Here is a 16,828-nt window from a genome sequence, read left to right on the forward strand (position 1 = left end):
GTTTGTATTTTGCTTGTTTGTGTATTGCTGTACCAAAACAATTGATTTTTTGTAGGTATGAGTATCTAACTGGTATTATGTCATGTTATTCTATGGTTTAAAAATAATCCAGGAAACAAACGTCTGTCGTGTGATCGCATGGTACAATTTCTATGGAACGGATGTTTGCATAGTTACATTAGATTAATTATTATTCTTTGGTAATAATGCAGTAATGTATTTTATCAAAAAATGATATCTCTTTCCGTGTCAATTACTTTGATGAACATATTATTAGATAACACGATTTTAATTATTTAAAAACTTATTTATTCAATACAGGTTCAAGAAGAATATAGAAATAATTGAGATCTCAAACAAATGCAACTCAATCATTAGTTAATAATATTAAATATAACATTATCCTAGCTTCAGGTAACAACACGGATGCGGACATCAGTGAGATGAAAAGTCGCAAATGGTAGGCGGGATGATGATGAATTAATGGTGGACGGTGTGCTGGTGGGATGAGACGCTCGAGCCGGAGTGGCCGGAGTAGCCTGATTACCCGGAGGAACCGTGAGACGAATATCCTGATCCTGAACCGTATCCGCCCGAGCTGTATCCACCGGAGCTGTGGCCTCCGCCGAATCCTCCAGATCCTGATCCGTATCCTCCTCCATAACCTCCAGATCCTCCATAACCTCCGGCACCTCCAAATCCTCCGGCTCCCCCGAATCTTCCAGCTCCTCCAAATCCTCCAGCTCCTCCAAATCCTCCATCTCCTGCGCCTCCGAAATCTCCACCTGCTCCTCCAAATCCACCACCGCCATTTCCTTGGTTGACGTAGACTGGCACTTGGCTCTCAACGACAACTGGTCGTGGAACGGGAACTGCGTAGGGCCTGTCGACTGGGACGGGGTATGGCCTGGGCACTGGGACCTCTACTCTCTGAATGACAGGGACTCGAATGGGCACTCTCACGGTGTAGGGGACTGGCCTGTTGACGGTGACGGGGACTGGCCTCTCTACGGTGACGGGGTATGGCCTGGGTACTTCTACGGTGTAAGGCCTGTCAACTGGCACCGAAACTGGGACCGGGACTTGCCTGTCCACGGTGACGGGGTAGGGCTGGGGAACTGGTACTTCGATGGTGTTTGTGATCACTTGACCAGCGCCTCCATCATTACCACCGAATCCACCGCCTTGTCCGAATCCACCGCCTTGTCCGAATCCTCCGCCTTGTCCGAATCCTCCTCCGTTGCCGCCGAATCCTCCATCACCGCCGCCGAATCCACCACCATGGCTGGAGAAGCCACCGCTGGAGCCTCCGTATCCACCGCTAGAACCTCCAAAGCCTCCGCCATGTCCAGAGAAACCACCGCTGGAGCCACCATATCCCAGGTCGTGGAGTCCTCGCTTTTCCTGTTTTTTCTCCGGAGCTGCTCCAGCGCAAACCACGAGAGCCACAAGCCCGATCCAAGCCTACAAGTAGAGTTTCATTTATTATTGTTAAGGTTTACATGTTTATGCAAAGGTTGTTAAATTTTCAAAACTTATAAATAAAGTTGGATGTTTTCAAAATACTTACAATTGATGCCATTTTCTCTCACGTATGGTTGTGAGTTGCTACCTGAAGCAACTGATGTAAAATAAACAGAGTACAGAGTATTTATAGTGAAATGATTAAGATATCCCTCTCACCAAAATTATTCATTTTGATTACATACAGTAAACATGAATTTGGAGATTTTTTCGCGGTGGACTGATTTTGATAGTTACATTATATCATCCATTCAATCAAAAGATTTTTCATGAATTTAATAATAGATTGGAATATTAAACGTCCCCAACGAATTCCTCAGCCGATTACAAAATCAAACCGGAACAAATAAATTATAATCATTATCTCTCCATATTCCGCGTCCGTGTTACAATTAAGTCGATCTTTAGTAAACGTCAGGTTAACGGTAGCCACAAATAAATTGCTTGTACGGATGTTAAGAAGATTAACATCATAGTTTAAAATACATTATTTCGATAATTGCTTGAGAATGCACAAAGTGCAACCATGCAGAAGATAGACCAACGTTTTTGGTTGTCACGAACAAGTTCACCAACCCATCAAAATAAGAATTAGAATTCTCTCATAATAAATCTAGGCAAACAAAAAAAACTTTTTGTCGATACAGGAAACATCGCAAAATTCGCAAACGATGGGAAATTTATAAAAAGACTGGAACACTGTGAACGGAGTAGGGTCACATGTCAAAATATTTATTTTTTTATTTTATTCTAATAAGTAGGTACCCATTTCTACAGACCAGGGTAGGAAGTAAGATGTCTGTGGCAATCAGTGGAATGCCACCAAAGTTAGTAGAATCTATTATCTTTGTTTGCCACCTCCTTTGAAACAACCCGCCAATACACAAACTCTTTAGTTTTGTTTTTTAACAGAGTGGATAGTTAACACATTTTTCCGAAACCTTTTCACCCGAAACCAAACATAACACATTTTACTTAGCTTGTTAATTTTGTTATTAGATCAACTAAATAGGTTTTGTTGTAAAGTTATTTGGTAATGTTTTTAAATACTTGCGTTATCTAAATATCTACCTATGTTTTCATTCATTCTATTTTTGTCTTAATTGCATCATTAAGTAGGTACACTTCATGGGTAGTTATCCTTTCCTTTGACAAAATTGGATCTATGTAATATTATGATGTACTTCAACATCTACTGACCTACTGAAACCGAAACCTTTTTACCCCAAACCAAACATTAGCTTGTTAATTATTTTATTAGATCAACTAAATAGGTTTGGTTGTATTGTTATTTGGTAATGTTTTTAAATACTAGCGTTATCTAAATATCTACCTATGTTTTGTTTCATTCTATTTTCGTCTTAACTGCATCATTAAGTACACTTCGTGTGGTAATTATCTTTTTTACAAAATTGGATCGATGTAATATTATGATGTACTTCAACTGCTACTGACCCACTGTGCATACAACACAGCCGCCATGGGTGTAACCACAGTAAACAACCCTCCTTGAGAATCTCAAAGATGATGCTGTGCATTTTTGTCATGACGGCATAATACAGTCTAAGATAAACCTAAACATGCGAATACCTCAGCAGTACCTCTCCTAGTGAGGTGTTAAAAAAATACTACTACTAACCCTTCAGTTACTGATAATTAATATGGGTAATTATTCGGAATCGCTGGACACGGATTATATGAAATATTTTTAAATAAAACCTTCTGATTTACCTTCATTACTATAAAAAGAATCTGACTGCATTAGGGATATTTTTAATTTTTAATTACGTAAATCGAAAATTCACTTTCGTTGTATGGGATGACAGCTGGAATGATTTCTGTTGATAACATTTTCTTTTGTTGGTATTCCTGATACGAGTGGCTAGATTTTTTACCATTTACTCTATGCAAATACTAGGTAGGTACTATTTTGGCCAAACTCGAATAATAAAATAAAGATATTTAGGTATGTTTTATAAATAAAGAAAAATTAAAAAAGGTAAGGATATTATAGGTTAGGTTAGGATAAAGGTTGGGTTATTGTAGGTTAGGTTAGGATATAGGTTAGGTTGGATTATTGTAGGTTAGGTTAGGATAAAGGTTGGGTTATTATAGGTTATGTTAAATAAAACAATAATTATAATAATACCTAAATATAAATAATTTATGTTTTTTAAGTAACATAAAAATAATTTATTTTTCGAGTTTGGGCAAAATATCAGGAATACCAACAAGAGAAAATGTCATCAACAGAAATCATTCCAGCTGTCATCCCATACAACGAAAGTGAATTTTCGATTTACGTAATTAAAAATTTGAATGCTAAAATCAAAAATATCCCAAATGCAGTCAGATTCCTTTAGAGTAATTAAAATAAATCAAAAGGTTTTATTTAAAAATATTTCGTATAATCCGTGTCCAGCGATTCCGAATATTTACCTTAATATGTTTTATTATGTAAAATGTATGTAAGAGAGTAGAAATAAATCCATCCTCTGCCCAACCGTACAGTGTAATGGCGTGATGTTTCATTAGTGAAATTAGTTCGTTTTTAACTGAAGTTAATGACAAGGTTAGAGCCGTGTTAATTATCCCAACTTGGCTGTCGATATTATTATGATAGAATGTAACATAACAATTCTCCAATCTAGAAAACAGCGGATGTCTAAAGAATTTTTAAAAGAAATTTCAATATGTTCATGGGTAAAAAACAACTTTAAAATTCAATACGCTTGCTTGAAGAATATTTATTTCAAATAAAGAATTATACAATTTGTCCAAAGAAAGGTCACTGAATGAAAATTCTTTTTTCAAACTTTCGGGCAGGTAGCTGTGTACGACGGGATAAGATAGTCCATAAATATACCACTCTCTAGATCGATATCTTCGGGCTTTTTGTATACAACAGAATTATACAGTACTTAACCACAGATATACAAGCAGTACCTACCGTGCGGAGAAGAGCAGTAGACAAGGTAGAGGAAACTCAAGGCCATTTAAAAAAAGATGCGACCATAGACAACATAATTGCTCTCAGCCTACTCTATTCATTCACTAGCCCAAAAAACTGTTATAAAAATAAAAATGTCCTTGAAGCAGAAAAATATTGAAATGTTTTCCAAGGGCAAGGTTCATCTGACTAAGAAAATAAACTTTTACAGTGCATTTCCTTAAGATGAAACTTGTTAATCTGAGAAGAAGAAACCCAAAATGACAAGAAATTTGCAAAAACACTGAAGAAAATTTCCAAAACATGATTTTCCGACAGTACGACGAAAAATTCCGACATTTTTCAGCCTCATGAACTCATGGTTACATATGTTTAAAAATCTTATATTTCACCAAAACAATAAGATAATACAGGATAACACTAATCAATAACATGAATAAGTTTATCGATATAATAAATAACATTTATACGTTGTGGAGGAAGACATATGTCAAGTATGAAGCATTGTTCAAAAAACCGAACGAATAACCTAAAACTGTTAATTCACTTTAAACTTGAACTTACGTAGGTAGGTTGAATATAATATGTTTGTAACTCGCTAACACTATACTGGCTTATATTGTATTTTTATCACGAACAACTTTAACACGCAATATTTTCGACGGAAATGATAGTATTTCGGCAGCAAATGACAACCCGCGTGTATAAATAAACCACTGTCATTTTGTTTGAATGATTTGAAAACTGTCAAACGGCAAAATTCCGTCATCTCTCTCTGTTACACGAGTCATTATGGTAGAGAGCGAGAGATCAAACCAATTCTTCTGCTCTCACCAATGAGATCTGAGCTTTTAGCCATATTATTCGTTTTCTATAAGAATTTTGAGGTGGGCGTGGCGGTTTCAAATGAGTTTCAAGGCCAAAGCTTAGTTAAATGCCCCTGAGATAGTCCAAATAAAAACGACGATTTCCTCCAAATTAGCGAAAGCAGTGTGATATATGAAAATCAAACTAATATTGTGATTTTTTATGTTGAATGAAGTGGTTATATATAGTAGGGTGACTAATAAGTTATGGAATGATATTTTTATGTAATAGGCCGACTTGATTCGGTGTCCTGGCCTGGGTTGAGGTGTTGAACCAATTAGGACAAGTGTAAGAAGATGAGATGAGATTAACCTTTACAAAGATTCTAAAGATATTACAATTGACTGAGCATAACGAAGTTCTGTTTTAACTCGACCTTTTGGCGTTTGATCTGTCTGTAAATTTGTTGTGTGTTCCGTTTCCGTCTTCGGAAATTTGCTAAATCCACTTTACTATTTAATAAAGTATCACTTTGAATAGATGGCTAGCATTTTTCAAAATTATGGTAGGTAGCCTGAAAAAAGTTTGAAAAAGGAAGTATCTTTAAGATTTGCGGCACATCTGCCCTGATGATGGACACTGTAACGTTGTCCGAAACGTTAGCTAAAGAAGGAGTTAGCGCAACACGGCATAACACCCCAAAAACAAATAACAAAATTTTTACTCATTAAGTTATTAAGTAAGTATCCAGGAAGGTAAGTACCTACTTACAAAACTAACTATCCAGGAAGGTAAGTACCCACTTGTAAAACTAAGTATCCAGGAAAGTAAGTACCTACTTACAAAACTAACTATCCAGGAAGGTAAGTACCTACTTACAAAACTAACTATCCAGGAAGGTAAGTACCCACTTGCAAAACTAAGTATCCAGGAAAGTAAGTACCTACTTACAAAACTAACTATCCAGGAAGGTATGTACCTACTTACAAAACTAACTATCCAGGAAGGTAGGTACCTTCTTACAAAACTAAGTATCCAGGAAAGTAAGTACCTACTTACAAAACTAACTATCCAGGAAGGTAAGTACCTACTTACAAAACTAACTATCCAGGAAGGTAAGTACCCACTTGCAAAACTAAGTATCCAGGAAAGTAAGTACCTACTTACAAAACTAACTATCCAGGAAGGTAAGTACCTACTTACAAAACTAACTATCCAGGAAGGTAAGTACCCACTTGCAAAACTAAGTATCCAGGAAAGTAAGTACCTACTTACAAAACTAACTATCCAGGAAGGTATGTACCTACTTACAAAACTAACTATCCAGGAAGGTAGGTACCTTCTTACAAAACTATGTATCAAGGAAGGTAAGTGCCTACTCAAAAAAAACTATGTATCAAGGAAGGTAAGTGCCTACTCAAAAAAAAACTATGTATCCAGGAAGGTAAGTGCCTACTTACAAAACTATGTATCCAGGAAGGTAAGCACCTACTTAAAAAACTTATTATTTCAGTGGATATTTTGGTTTATTAAATAAGAAAAAAATAGCAACATACTTCTTTGAATGCTAGGTCTACTGTTCATATACTAGTAGTACATTTATCATTCTGAAAACATCCACCAACGATGCTCAACATTTTCTAACCTATCAGTTGTTAATCTAAATCTACGACTTATTTTGTGTCTTGCCTTCGCCTAAAAACGATATTAAAATTGACATGATTCAATTTTTAATAATTAATGAGTGCGTAATTAACAATTAATATGTAAACTGCGTGTTTAATTGATTAATTTAGATTTTTACAAAATAATTAAATAAATTATATGAATAATGAAACTGATTATTTTTAACACACATTAAAAATAAATAATGATTTATTGCTTGCCGCTAAATTTGGTAATAAAAATAATGACTTTACATTAGCATATTTAGTATAATTCCACCTCAAGTGCGCTTTGTCCTAAATATGTAGATGTAGGTTACTATAATATACATCTATATATGTACCAACGTCACTAAACCCGTCCGTAAGTCGTCCGTCGGTAAGCAATCGACATAAACCAATGCTGTAAAACCATACGCATAAAAGTTCCACACTGAACTGCGCTGCAGACCGTTACTTTAATATAGGGAAATTAATTTTCTGCGCAGGTTCTTACAGCTTACCCCGTGGGGCAATGGGCTAAGACCCGTTTTTCTAGCTTGTCCAGCCTTTTGTCTTGCTAACGCCTCGGTACTTATTGTTATTAGCGAGAAAGGGACAACAATTATATTCGAAAACTGCTTACGCCAATTATACATAAAAAACACTACTAAACTACATTTTGACCAAAAAAAACAATATTTCAACATTCACAAACGATCATTAATAGACCAGTTAGACTAGCGCACAAAAAAAAACTCCTACGGTTAATACAAGCTTTGGACAAAGACACCTCAAATACCAGGTAATAAACGCACTCGACACAAAAAAGGGCAGCAAAAAACATTTCAGATACAAAGTTAAAATATGGTTAAAAAAACAAAAAAGGCAATATTACAAAATAATCTTTAAAAAGAAAGGTTGTAAAATCGTCACTCATGTACCTACGTCCTTACGGTGCGTATCGACAAAACTTAATAAGTGTTTTGATTTTTTTTGAAATTTCCCATTATTCCCACATTAAAAAAATGACGTTGTATTCTCGATACTTCATTCTTCTCGTTGAATGTGTTAAATAAAGATAAAAATGAATACTTCTTGAATTATTAGCAATGAAAACATAACGTCACCGTTCTGCCCCCTTCACCTACTTTCAAAATAACTCCGTATCGGTTGTCTGAAATATTAACCCTCAACTAGGACAACTTTTCTTATTTATAATGCAAAATTTACAAGCTTCATCTCCAAAGTTGTTTCCGTAGGTTATATATTATGTTTGTATGTACAATTCTCGCGTACTCTGGACCACTGTTATTTAAATTTATTAGGATTAACAACATATTGAAGCTTATAAACCTCAGTGCAATATTATATACAGTTACCCTAATAACTAATAAATCATTCAAGTAAAATATTGAAATCTACAACTCTCAACGAAAATATGAAACAGCCGTCACGGGATGATTCGAAACATCGAAATTGATTTGAAGATGAAGGCTTTCACACGTATACAATGTTTAAGGTAAGCTGATCAGAAGTACCATAATGAGTGTATATTACATAGTAAAATAGACCGAGTACAGACAATATAAGCAGGTAGGGACAATACAAGTTATCGTTGAGTGTTGCTGTACATTCTAAAGTGTAAGATAGGTACTTAAGTTTCAATGATAGTAGTATCGGACCAATAATTAATAACATTGTTGATGTTAGTAAAATAAATATGAAATGTTTATTGTTGAGGATGTTAGTATTTGGCTAAACTTTATAATGCCAGATTGGGTATTATATAGAATGAAGCTTTTCATTAGTACGGGAATAAAATAGTTGTAAAGCAAATTTGTAATCAACAAACATTGAAGAAAGTGAAAATATAAAACAACAAATCTTTAATATTATATAAATACTCAAAAAGAAATATATTATAAATTAAAAATTCATCATAATTTAGTTTAGATCCATTGCCAATTTAAGCGAGAATAGAAAGAAAAAAAATACCTCGCACAGAGTTTTGACTTGCCTTGCCACGCTTGTTACGCAAGAGTCTTAGTTCCCTAGGCGCGCCAAAAGATGTTTCATGTCTAAAAGGTAATGGTCGCAACTGGGAATCGAACCCAGATCCTGGACAGGGACTGACGTATTTTAGTATATTAGGCCATTCGTACACCGAGATACAGATACAAACGACTCTAGTTTTGTGCGCATAGCATACGCGTCGCTCATGAGTATCCGCCATACTATTTTACCAGTGTTCGAAAATGGCAGTTTGACGTCAGTTGCAAGCTACTCTGGGGATAAGTCCCCAGATTTGGGGGGGCAATTTTGAATGTCAATGAAAGAATGGGAGTTTTTTAGGAAAAAAGTAAGAAATCTGGAGATTTTGAAGTAGAGGATCTTGTGCAATCATGCATTTTGATAGTGGCTATCTGTGAGCGATGTGTCAAAGGCTGATCTGAAGAAACGAATGGTTTGTGTTTATGAAATATAACATGTTTTATTTCCAATGTTTCCATAAACTGATGTAGCCATCTGGCATATTTTTCCAGGGCTCCTACTGACGGACGTAAATCTTTCTCATAGCGAAGATAAATGGGCATGTATATCAGTTGCATTTTAAGCTTGGCTTGAAAGATATTTACGTCTGTCAAAAAAGTTTTGTAAGAAGATTTTTTTTAATTCATATTTCGTAATATTTTGAAAGCCAAAATATTACGAAATAAAACATTATTACAATAGAAAAATTCACTTTCCCCTGCTCTTCGATAGCTGTTGCGCCTGTTTTAATCCCGAATTTTGCACTTTCGCATATTTCTTAAGGTGCAGTACAGAATTTTTCGAATCTGGGGAGTTTTGGCGAAAAAGCTGAGGAAATTTGTTTTTTCGGCATACCATCATTGCCGGTGAGTTCCATCCGCATCTACTATTCGCTTAACAAAAATGACGTCCGAACATGATTTCAATGTTAAATTAGTTCTGGAGTTGGAAAAATATCAATGTTTAAATAACTATAATTTGACGGAATACGTAAGAAAGTATTTAGCGGAGAAGATGTGGATGTAGGTTGGAAAGAAAAGTCTATTTGATATTCATTTTTTATTTATTTATATATTCTACACCCATTCGAGCTTTTACAAACATTTAATGAACATAATAGTTTAGTGGAACAATAAACAAGAAGTAAAATTTATTATTAGATTGATATATAAAAATTCAATGCAGAAGAATAGTATTATGCTATGCTTAATTATTACGATTAATCAGGTATGTTTTGTTTTGTTCCTTTAAAGCGTAATCTAAACCTGCACTTGAAAATGTAGTTTTAATGATTTGTCTTATATTTAGCATTGTTCTAGTTTCTATATCATTTTATGTTACTGTTACATGTTTTACTAATATTGTTTCATATTCAGTTTATTACTTTAACGTTATTTCATGCTTTAAAAACTTCGCGTATTATTTTCGATAGCTCACTAGGTATGTTCTGTTCTTAAAATCCACGTAAAAGCCTGGCTGTGCGTAAAACAAAAAATGTTACTATGGCCTTGTTGAAACTATATTTCGTGCAGTTGAACACATCTACTATTTCTGCGAAAGTTTTGACAGCTGCATTTAATCTAGGTACAAGCGAGTATCTAAATGACTCATATAGTTTCTTGGCGGTGACGAATGCCGTATAATTAACAATTATTTCGTTGTATGGGTGAACCCAAAATCTTCTTTAAGATCGTTTTTCATGCTTGCAAATATAAATAAAAAAAGTCTTCGTCGGTAGAGTCTTTGCACTTCGCATTAATCACTTGAAAAATTGATCAATTTCTGTAAAATTGTGTAGCTTTAAAGCAGAGGTTCCCAAACATTTTTGCCCCGTAGACCACTTGCCAAATATTTTTTTTTCCGTAGACCCCCTGCCTGCCGAATATTGAATTTTCCTAAAACTATTAACGTCCCATGTGATAATCATTTATTTTTTTAGTAAAAATATTCTCTTCCCTTGCCTGCCCAACAACCGGGTGGCGGTATAGTTGCTCTGTCTTTACATTGTGCAGACAGGGGCCTGGGGCACCCTTGTGAGGTATTACACCAAATGAAAATGAAGCAGGATAAGCAACGAGAATTTCTTTCTGTAGCTGGCCCTACAGAACTGCCCCTTAAGTTCTTTGTCAGTGCTTATTCCGGTCAGTTCTTCTTGTCACATGATATCCGATTCTTCAACGTTGCATTTCCACAGTCGAAATGTCTTCAAACTTAGTTTTGAAGTCTGTGTGAAGTCCACTTAAATGTTGAACGTCATTATTACCCTGGACGTTTTTCAAAAACAAGTTGGGGATCTAGGAAAATTCAAGGCTTTCAATGTGCAATTTTTTGCTTGAATATATTAATTCTGATGAGAAAAGGAACGTAGACTCTATTTATATACCTCAATTAACAACTTTACGAAATATAAAAATACAAAAATCAAATAAGTAATTTCTTAGTCTATTATATTTGTGTTAGGTCTATTGTTTCATTTACGAAACTCCTAAATGTTGACTTGAGGTAAATGGGGGTCCGCTCGTATGTACCCCCATTTGAATCTCGTGGACACCCAAATTTTTTTCTCGCTGACATAGACCCCCAGCATCCCGATATCGACCCCTGGGGGTCCATATAGACCACTTTGGGAACCTTTGCTTTAAAGAGTAATATGTCAGTAGGGTACTTTTAGTTGCTTCATAGTCACGTAGCTTGTAATTATCTCTCTGTGGGAAGGGCCTAAGTCCTACCGGGACTGGCGTAGCGTAACGACGTCAGTCCTGGTGAGATCTAGGTTGAAGTCCCAGATACGTTCCGTTTAAAAATATATATTTTGTGACTTTGTTTTGATCCTTTCATTATATTCCTTGATTATTGAAGTGTTGACTTTATCTTCTTCAATCAATATTATTTCGTCCGTCTTCACGTGGAGGACTAAAGAAACACAGTACTTCAGAACACCTTACAGCCATGTCCTTCGCACCATAGAAGAAGCATCGTTGAATCCATAATGTTTGTTTGTAACGAATTTCTTTAAAGTATTAATAATAATATTAAAAAAAAACAATAAATGCTTGCAGGTTTTTTTATTGTGTAAGTTTGCAATTACAATAATTTAAATAAGATTTATGTTCATCTGTAATTCATGCCAAGGTCTGATTAAAGTATAAGAACACCGCTCTGCTGGTTTTGCAGGATGTTTTTCATGCACAGAAAATGTTTTCATTAATGATGGATGGTGATCTTTTGGGAGGAAACTGCCTTTCCGTGTCCCTGAGATGAATATCCAGATGACCCAGAATTTCCAGAAAATCCATGAGAAGAGTATCCTGATGACCCAGAAGAGTATCCAGAAAGTCCTGATGATCCGGAGAGTCCATGGGAAGAATATCCAGAAAGTCCGGAAGATCCATATCCAGAGAGTCCTGACGATCCATGAGAACCATATCCAGAAAGTCCCGACTGTCCCGAGAGTCCAGATTCATAACCAGACAGACCAGATCCGTACCCACCGGAGAGTCCGGAAGCACCAGAGAATCCAGAATCACCACCACCAAGTCCGCCCGAGAATCCACCCTGACCGATTCCGTTTGAGTTGCCGCCCTGGTTGATGTAAATTGGTACTTGTCTTTCTACTACGTAGGGCTGGGGTACTTGCACTGGTACGGGCCTGTCTACGGGCACGGGGTATGGCCTGTCTACTGGGACCTCCACCCTCTGTACGACGGGCACCCTGTACGGAACCTTGACGGCGTATGGCACTGGCCTGTCTACGTTGTAGGGCACGGGCTTTTCGACGCGGACGGGGTAGGGCTTGGATACATGTACTGGGTAGGGCCTGTCAACTGGAACTCGGACGGCTACGGGTACTTGTCTCTCTACAGTGACTGGGTAGGGTTGGGGAACGGGGACGGTATTAGTGATCACTTGGTTACCTCCTGCTCCTCCAAATCCTCCAGCGCCTGATCCTCCAAATCCACCACCGCCAGATCCTCCAAATCCACCACCGCCAGATCCTCCAAATCCACCACTGCCAGATCCTCCGTATCCTCCGCTACCGGATCCTCCAAAGCTGTGCCCTCCGTAGCTCTGACCACCGGATCCTCCAAAACCTCCGCTGCCAGACCCTCCGAAACTGTGACCTCCATAGCTTTGACCACCGAATCCTCCATCTCCGAGATTTGATAATCCTCGTTTCTCCACTTTGCTCTCCACTTTGCTCTCAACTTTGCTCTTTTCTGCTGTTGCAGACAGAACAAAGAGGGTTACCACAGCCCAACAAATCTATATAAAAAAACAGAATTAATATTTTGAAATGGTTTTAAAAAAAATGAAAACGAAGATATTTTGTGTTTATCTAGAAATACTTACAGTTTTAAACATCATGATTTATTTGTAGATCAGGAGACGAGCTACTGCTGTGAGCAACTGATGAAGATCTATTGTTGTTGGGCTATTTTATATCAGAATCCAGTTGGGCTACTGCAATCACGATCAACTCAGAGAGGTGAATGTTTCGGATCTAAAATGAATAATTACTTTGATTTTCCGCATTACAAGTAGATCCGCAATTGGATTAAAAACAATATTATTGTTATGTATTCTAGTACCTTGAAGCTTTTTTTTACTTTTCAAAATATTTGTACCTAATTATGAATAAATATTTATGAGATACCAAGACAATACAATTACAGTCAATTATTAAGCAACATCCCAAAATTAGTTTCGTTTTCATCAATCCTTAATTCGCTATTACTGTTTTTGTTTGTATACCTAAACAAATCATCTTCCTTACAATTAGTTGTCTATCGTATCGTATTTTAAAGGTATAAATTTTATCCTGATATAAGTTCGAATCTGAAGAAAGCACATGCTGCAATAAGAAGTCTTGCAAATAATTATTTAATTAAAAAATGTGTCGTGTTGAATCGCTTTCACGAAACTTTTCGATATGTATTAAAAAATTTCACTGAACTTAGAAAGAAAGAAAAACCCAATACTAAACTACTCTGAAATTTATTTTCCCAAAGAACTTTGTATTAACAACGATTAAAGTGTTTTTAACTTTAAAAATACTAGTCAGACGGCCTTCGTGGTTAAGGGGTAAGGTTCTCGGCTTGCAATCCAGGGGTCGCGGGATCAAATCCCGGCATTACTTCACAATTTAATCATTAAAAATAATATAGGGTGTATTTGTGGCAGGTTCCAGAGTGAAAGATACTCTCAGTTGAAACGTTGCTTGAATGGCTTTCGTCGTGTTTGGTAACCAGATCTGAATAGCCATGTACTTCCATGCCTTCCTCTTCCCCATCTCTTACCCCTCCTCACTACCTCCAGCATCTAAATATACCCCGATCGGGGATGTCATAGTCTAACTGAATCCAGACGGTTAGGAGTAGTTGAGACTCTTGTGAGGTAGGTATTCAGATAAAAAGTAGGATTTAATTTTTGCGTGAAATGAATTTCTTTCAACTAAATAAAGCTTGAAAATATATTGTCAATATATGCGACAATAAGCTGCCTAATAATTATCTTTGATTCATTGTTAATTTCATATTTAATACATCACCAAAATGATTGTCTCTCTTTTCTGCTTTTATTTAGTAGCACACACTCAAATGGGGGTGAATATAGTGACCTCATTGTAGTTGTTAACTTGTGCGATGTTGAGCCCAAATGAATTCCAGAATTCACTTAAAAATGATTCAAACGATACGACCGAAACACGAGAAAGCAAAGCTAGTAAATTATTCAATATAATACATAACTTCACTCTAAAATTCAGATCAAAGATAATGCACTCAGCATTTCACTTCGCAACACGAGAAAATTGTGGAATCATATATCTCTTAACCAAAGTAATTCTTCTGCGCATTAAATTCATACGATATTTTGGGAAATGCAATGCCATGCTCAGATGGCCGTAGATAATTCATTAACTAATACAATAATTAAATTTGCTGCTCTCATTATCCGGTGAATCATCGGAGGCAGTTAGAACTATAAAATGTGGGTGTTTTGTCTTATTCTGCATCAGTCGCACAGGTAGCGGCAATCAAACATCACACAGGATAACATGGCTTCGTGGGTTAGTCTAACTATTCCATCTGTTAAGTAATTTGAAAATTGGTTAATCCGAATAGAATATTAATAAACTTTTGATTGTTTCAGAAATTTATTGGTCTGCTGGCGCTTGTCGCTTGCGCGGCAGCAACGGAGAAGAAACAGGAAAAGCGAGGACTCCACAACCTGGGATATGGCGGCTCCAGCGGTGGTTTCTCTAGTCATGGGGGAGGATTTGGAGGTTCCAGCGGGGGATACGGAGGTTCTAGCGGGGGATACGGAGGTTCTAGTGGCGGATACGGAGGCTCCGGTGGTGGCGGATTCGGCGGCGGTGATGGAGGATTCGGTGGCAACGGAGGAGGATTCGGACAAGGCGGTGGATTTGGCGGTAATGATGGAGGCGCTGGTCAAGTGATCACAAACACCATCGAAGTACCAGTTCCCCAGCCCTACCCCGTCACCGTGGACAGGCAAGTCCCAGTCCCAGTGTCCGTGCCAGTTGACAGGCCTTACACCGTAGAAGTACCCAGGCCATACCCCGTCACCGTAGAGAGGCCCGTCCCCGTCACCGTCAACAGGCCAGTCCCCTACACCGTGAGAGTGCCCGTTCGAGTCCCCGTCATTCAGAGAGTAGAGGTCCCAGTGCCCAGGCCATACCCCGTCCCAGTCGACAGGCCCTACGCAGTTCCCGTTCCACGACCAGTTGTCGTTGAGAGCCAAGTGCCAGTCTACGTCAACCAAGGAAATGGCGGTGGTGGATTTGGAGGAGCTGGTGGAGACTTCGGAGGCGCAGGTGCCGGAGGATTTGGAGGAGCTGGAGGATTCGGAGGAGCCGGAGGATTTGGAGGAGCTGGAGGATTCGGAGGAGCTGGAGGATATGGAGGTGCCGGAGGTTACGGAGGATCTGGAGGTTATGGAGGAGGATACGGATCAGGATCTGGAGGATTCGGTGGAGGCCACAGCTCCGGTGGATACAGCTCCGGCGGATACGGTTCAGGATCAGGATATTCGTCTCACGGTTCCTCCGGGTCATCAGGCTACTCCGGCCACTCCGGCTCGAGCGTCTCATCCCACCAGCACACCGTGCACCACTAAACTTGACTGGACTGCCCGCTGCCTTGTGATCGCTGACATCACTCATAGTACTGAATCAATACGTCTTTGAGTTGCAGTTAGGCTGAGATCTCAAGGAATATTTATTTTGTCATTTTTTGCACCAATTACTGTCTTTTAAACCAAAAATAAATATCTGTTCATTCCAATATTTTACTTTTATTACCGGTTACTTTAATATGAATAGCAAATTAAAGCACGGCATAAAATGCAATCTTCATTATTTTATGCCACGCAACTGATGGTTTTTCTTTTACTCGCGGAGACCAATATCACTTCAATATGGTATTATTGACTGGGGAGGAACATATGAAAATATTTTTTTATCTAATTAAAATAGTTCCTACATTGATAATTAAGTTATCTTGAAATAAACCATCCACATTTTCCATCGAAATTCTCTTTTCAATATTCAATGTACTCACAATAGACAAAATTTATAAAAAATATTCAATTCAAAAAAATTTTGAAGGAAACGCAATTAAATAACTTACAATGCAATATATCAGAATAATACTAAGATCCCAAAATTGAATACCTAACACATTCAAAATACCTATCTCTTTCTAGTTATAACTTACTTTAACAACCTTCCTTTAAATCTAACAACTTAATTGACAATCCTGCCATCGTTGCCACTATTAAATTCCATATTTCGACTAGACATACAAGACTAAATATAACATTCTTCTGCAATACATGCACAACCAACTAT

At 37.3% G+C, this 16,828-nt stretch overlaps 2 protein-coding genes across 2 annotated transcripts; one reads left to right on the forward strand and one right to left on the reverse strand.

Annotated features, from left to right (window-relative positions):
• Positions 1-407: 407 nt before the first annotated feature.
• LOC149416708 (uncharacterized) lies at positions 408-13,430 on the reverse strand. The gene is made up of 3 exons (XM_089641304.1): positions 13,309-13,430; positions 12,169-13,221; positions 408-1,464 (listed from the first exon to the last, which is right to left on the reverse strand). The coding sequence occupies exons 1-3, from the start codon at positions 13,321-13,323 to the stop codon at positions 544-546; spliced, it is 1,989 nt and encodes a 662-aa protein (XP_089497430.1). The 5' UTR covers positions 13,324-13,430; the 3' UTR covers positions 408-543.
• Positions 13,431-14,976: 1,546 nt separating this feature from the next.
• On the forward strand, positions 14,977-16,238 carry LOC149416709 (uncharacterized). Its single transcript, XM_089640900.1, has 2 exons — positions 14,977-15,025; positions 15,109-16,238. The coding sequence occupies exons 1-2, from the start codon at positions 15,014-15,016 to the stop codon at positions 16,093-16,095; spliced, it is 999 nt and encodes a 332-aa protein (XP_089497026.1). The 5' UTR covers positions 14,977-15,013; the 3' UTR covers positions 16,096-16,238.
• The last annotated feature ends 590 nt before the right edge of the window (positions 16,239-16,828 follow it).

The sequence above is a fragment of the Hesperophylax consimilis genome, chromosome 16, assembly GCF_061612785.1.
Source record: "Hesperophylax consimilis isolate HC1 chromosome 16, BYU_Hcon_1.0, whole genome shotgun sequence".
Classification (NCBI taxonomy): domain Eukaryota; kingdom Metazoa; phylum Arthropoda; class Insecta; order Trichoptera; family Limnephilidae; genus Hesperophylax; species Hesperophylax consimilis.

What these genes read in the sequence shown, in the direction of transcription:
- LOC149416708 (XM_089641304.1), bottom strand. An exon ending in CCCAAAAGATCACCATCCAT is followed by an intron (nt 1,465 to 12,168) that starts CATTAATGAAAA and finishes CTCTACTTGTAG; the next exon opens with GCTTGGATCGGGCTTGTGGC.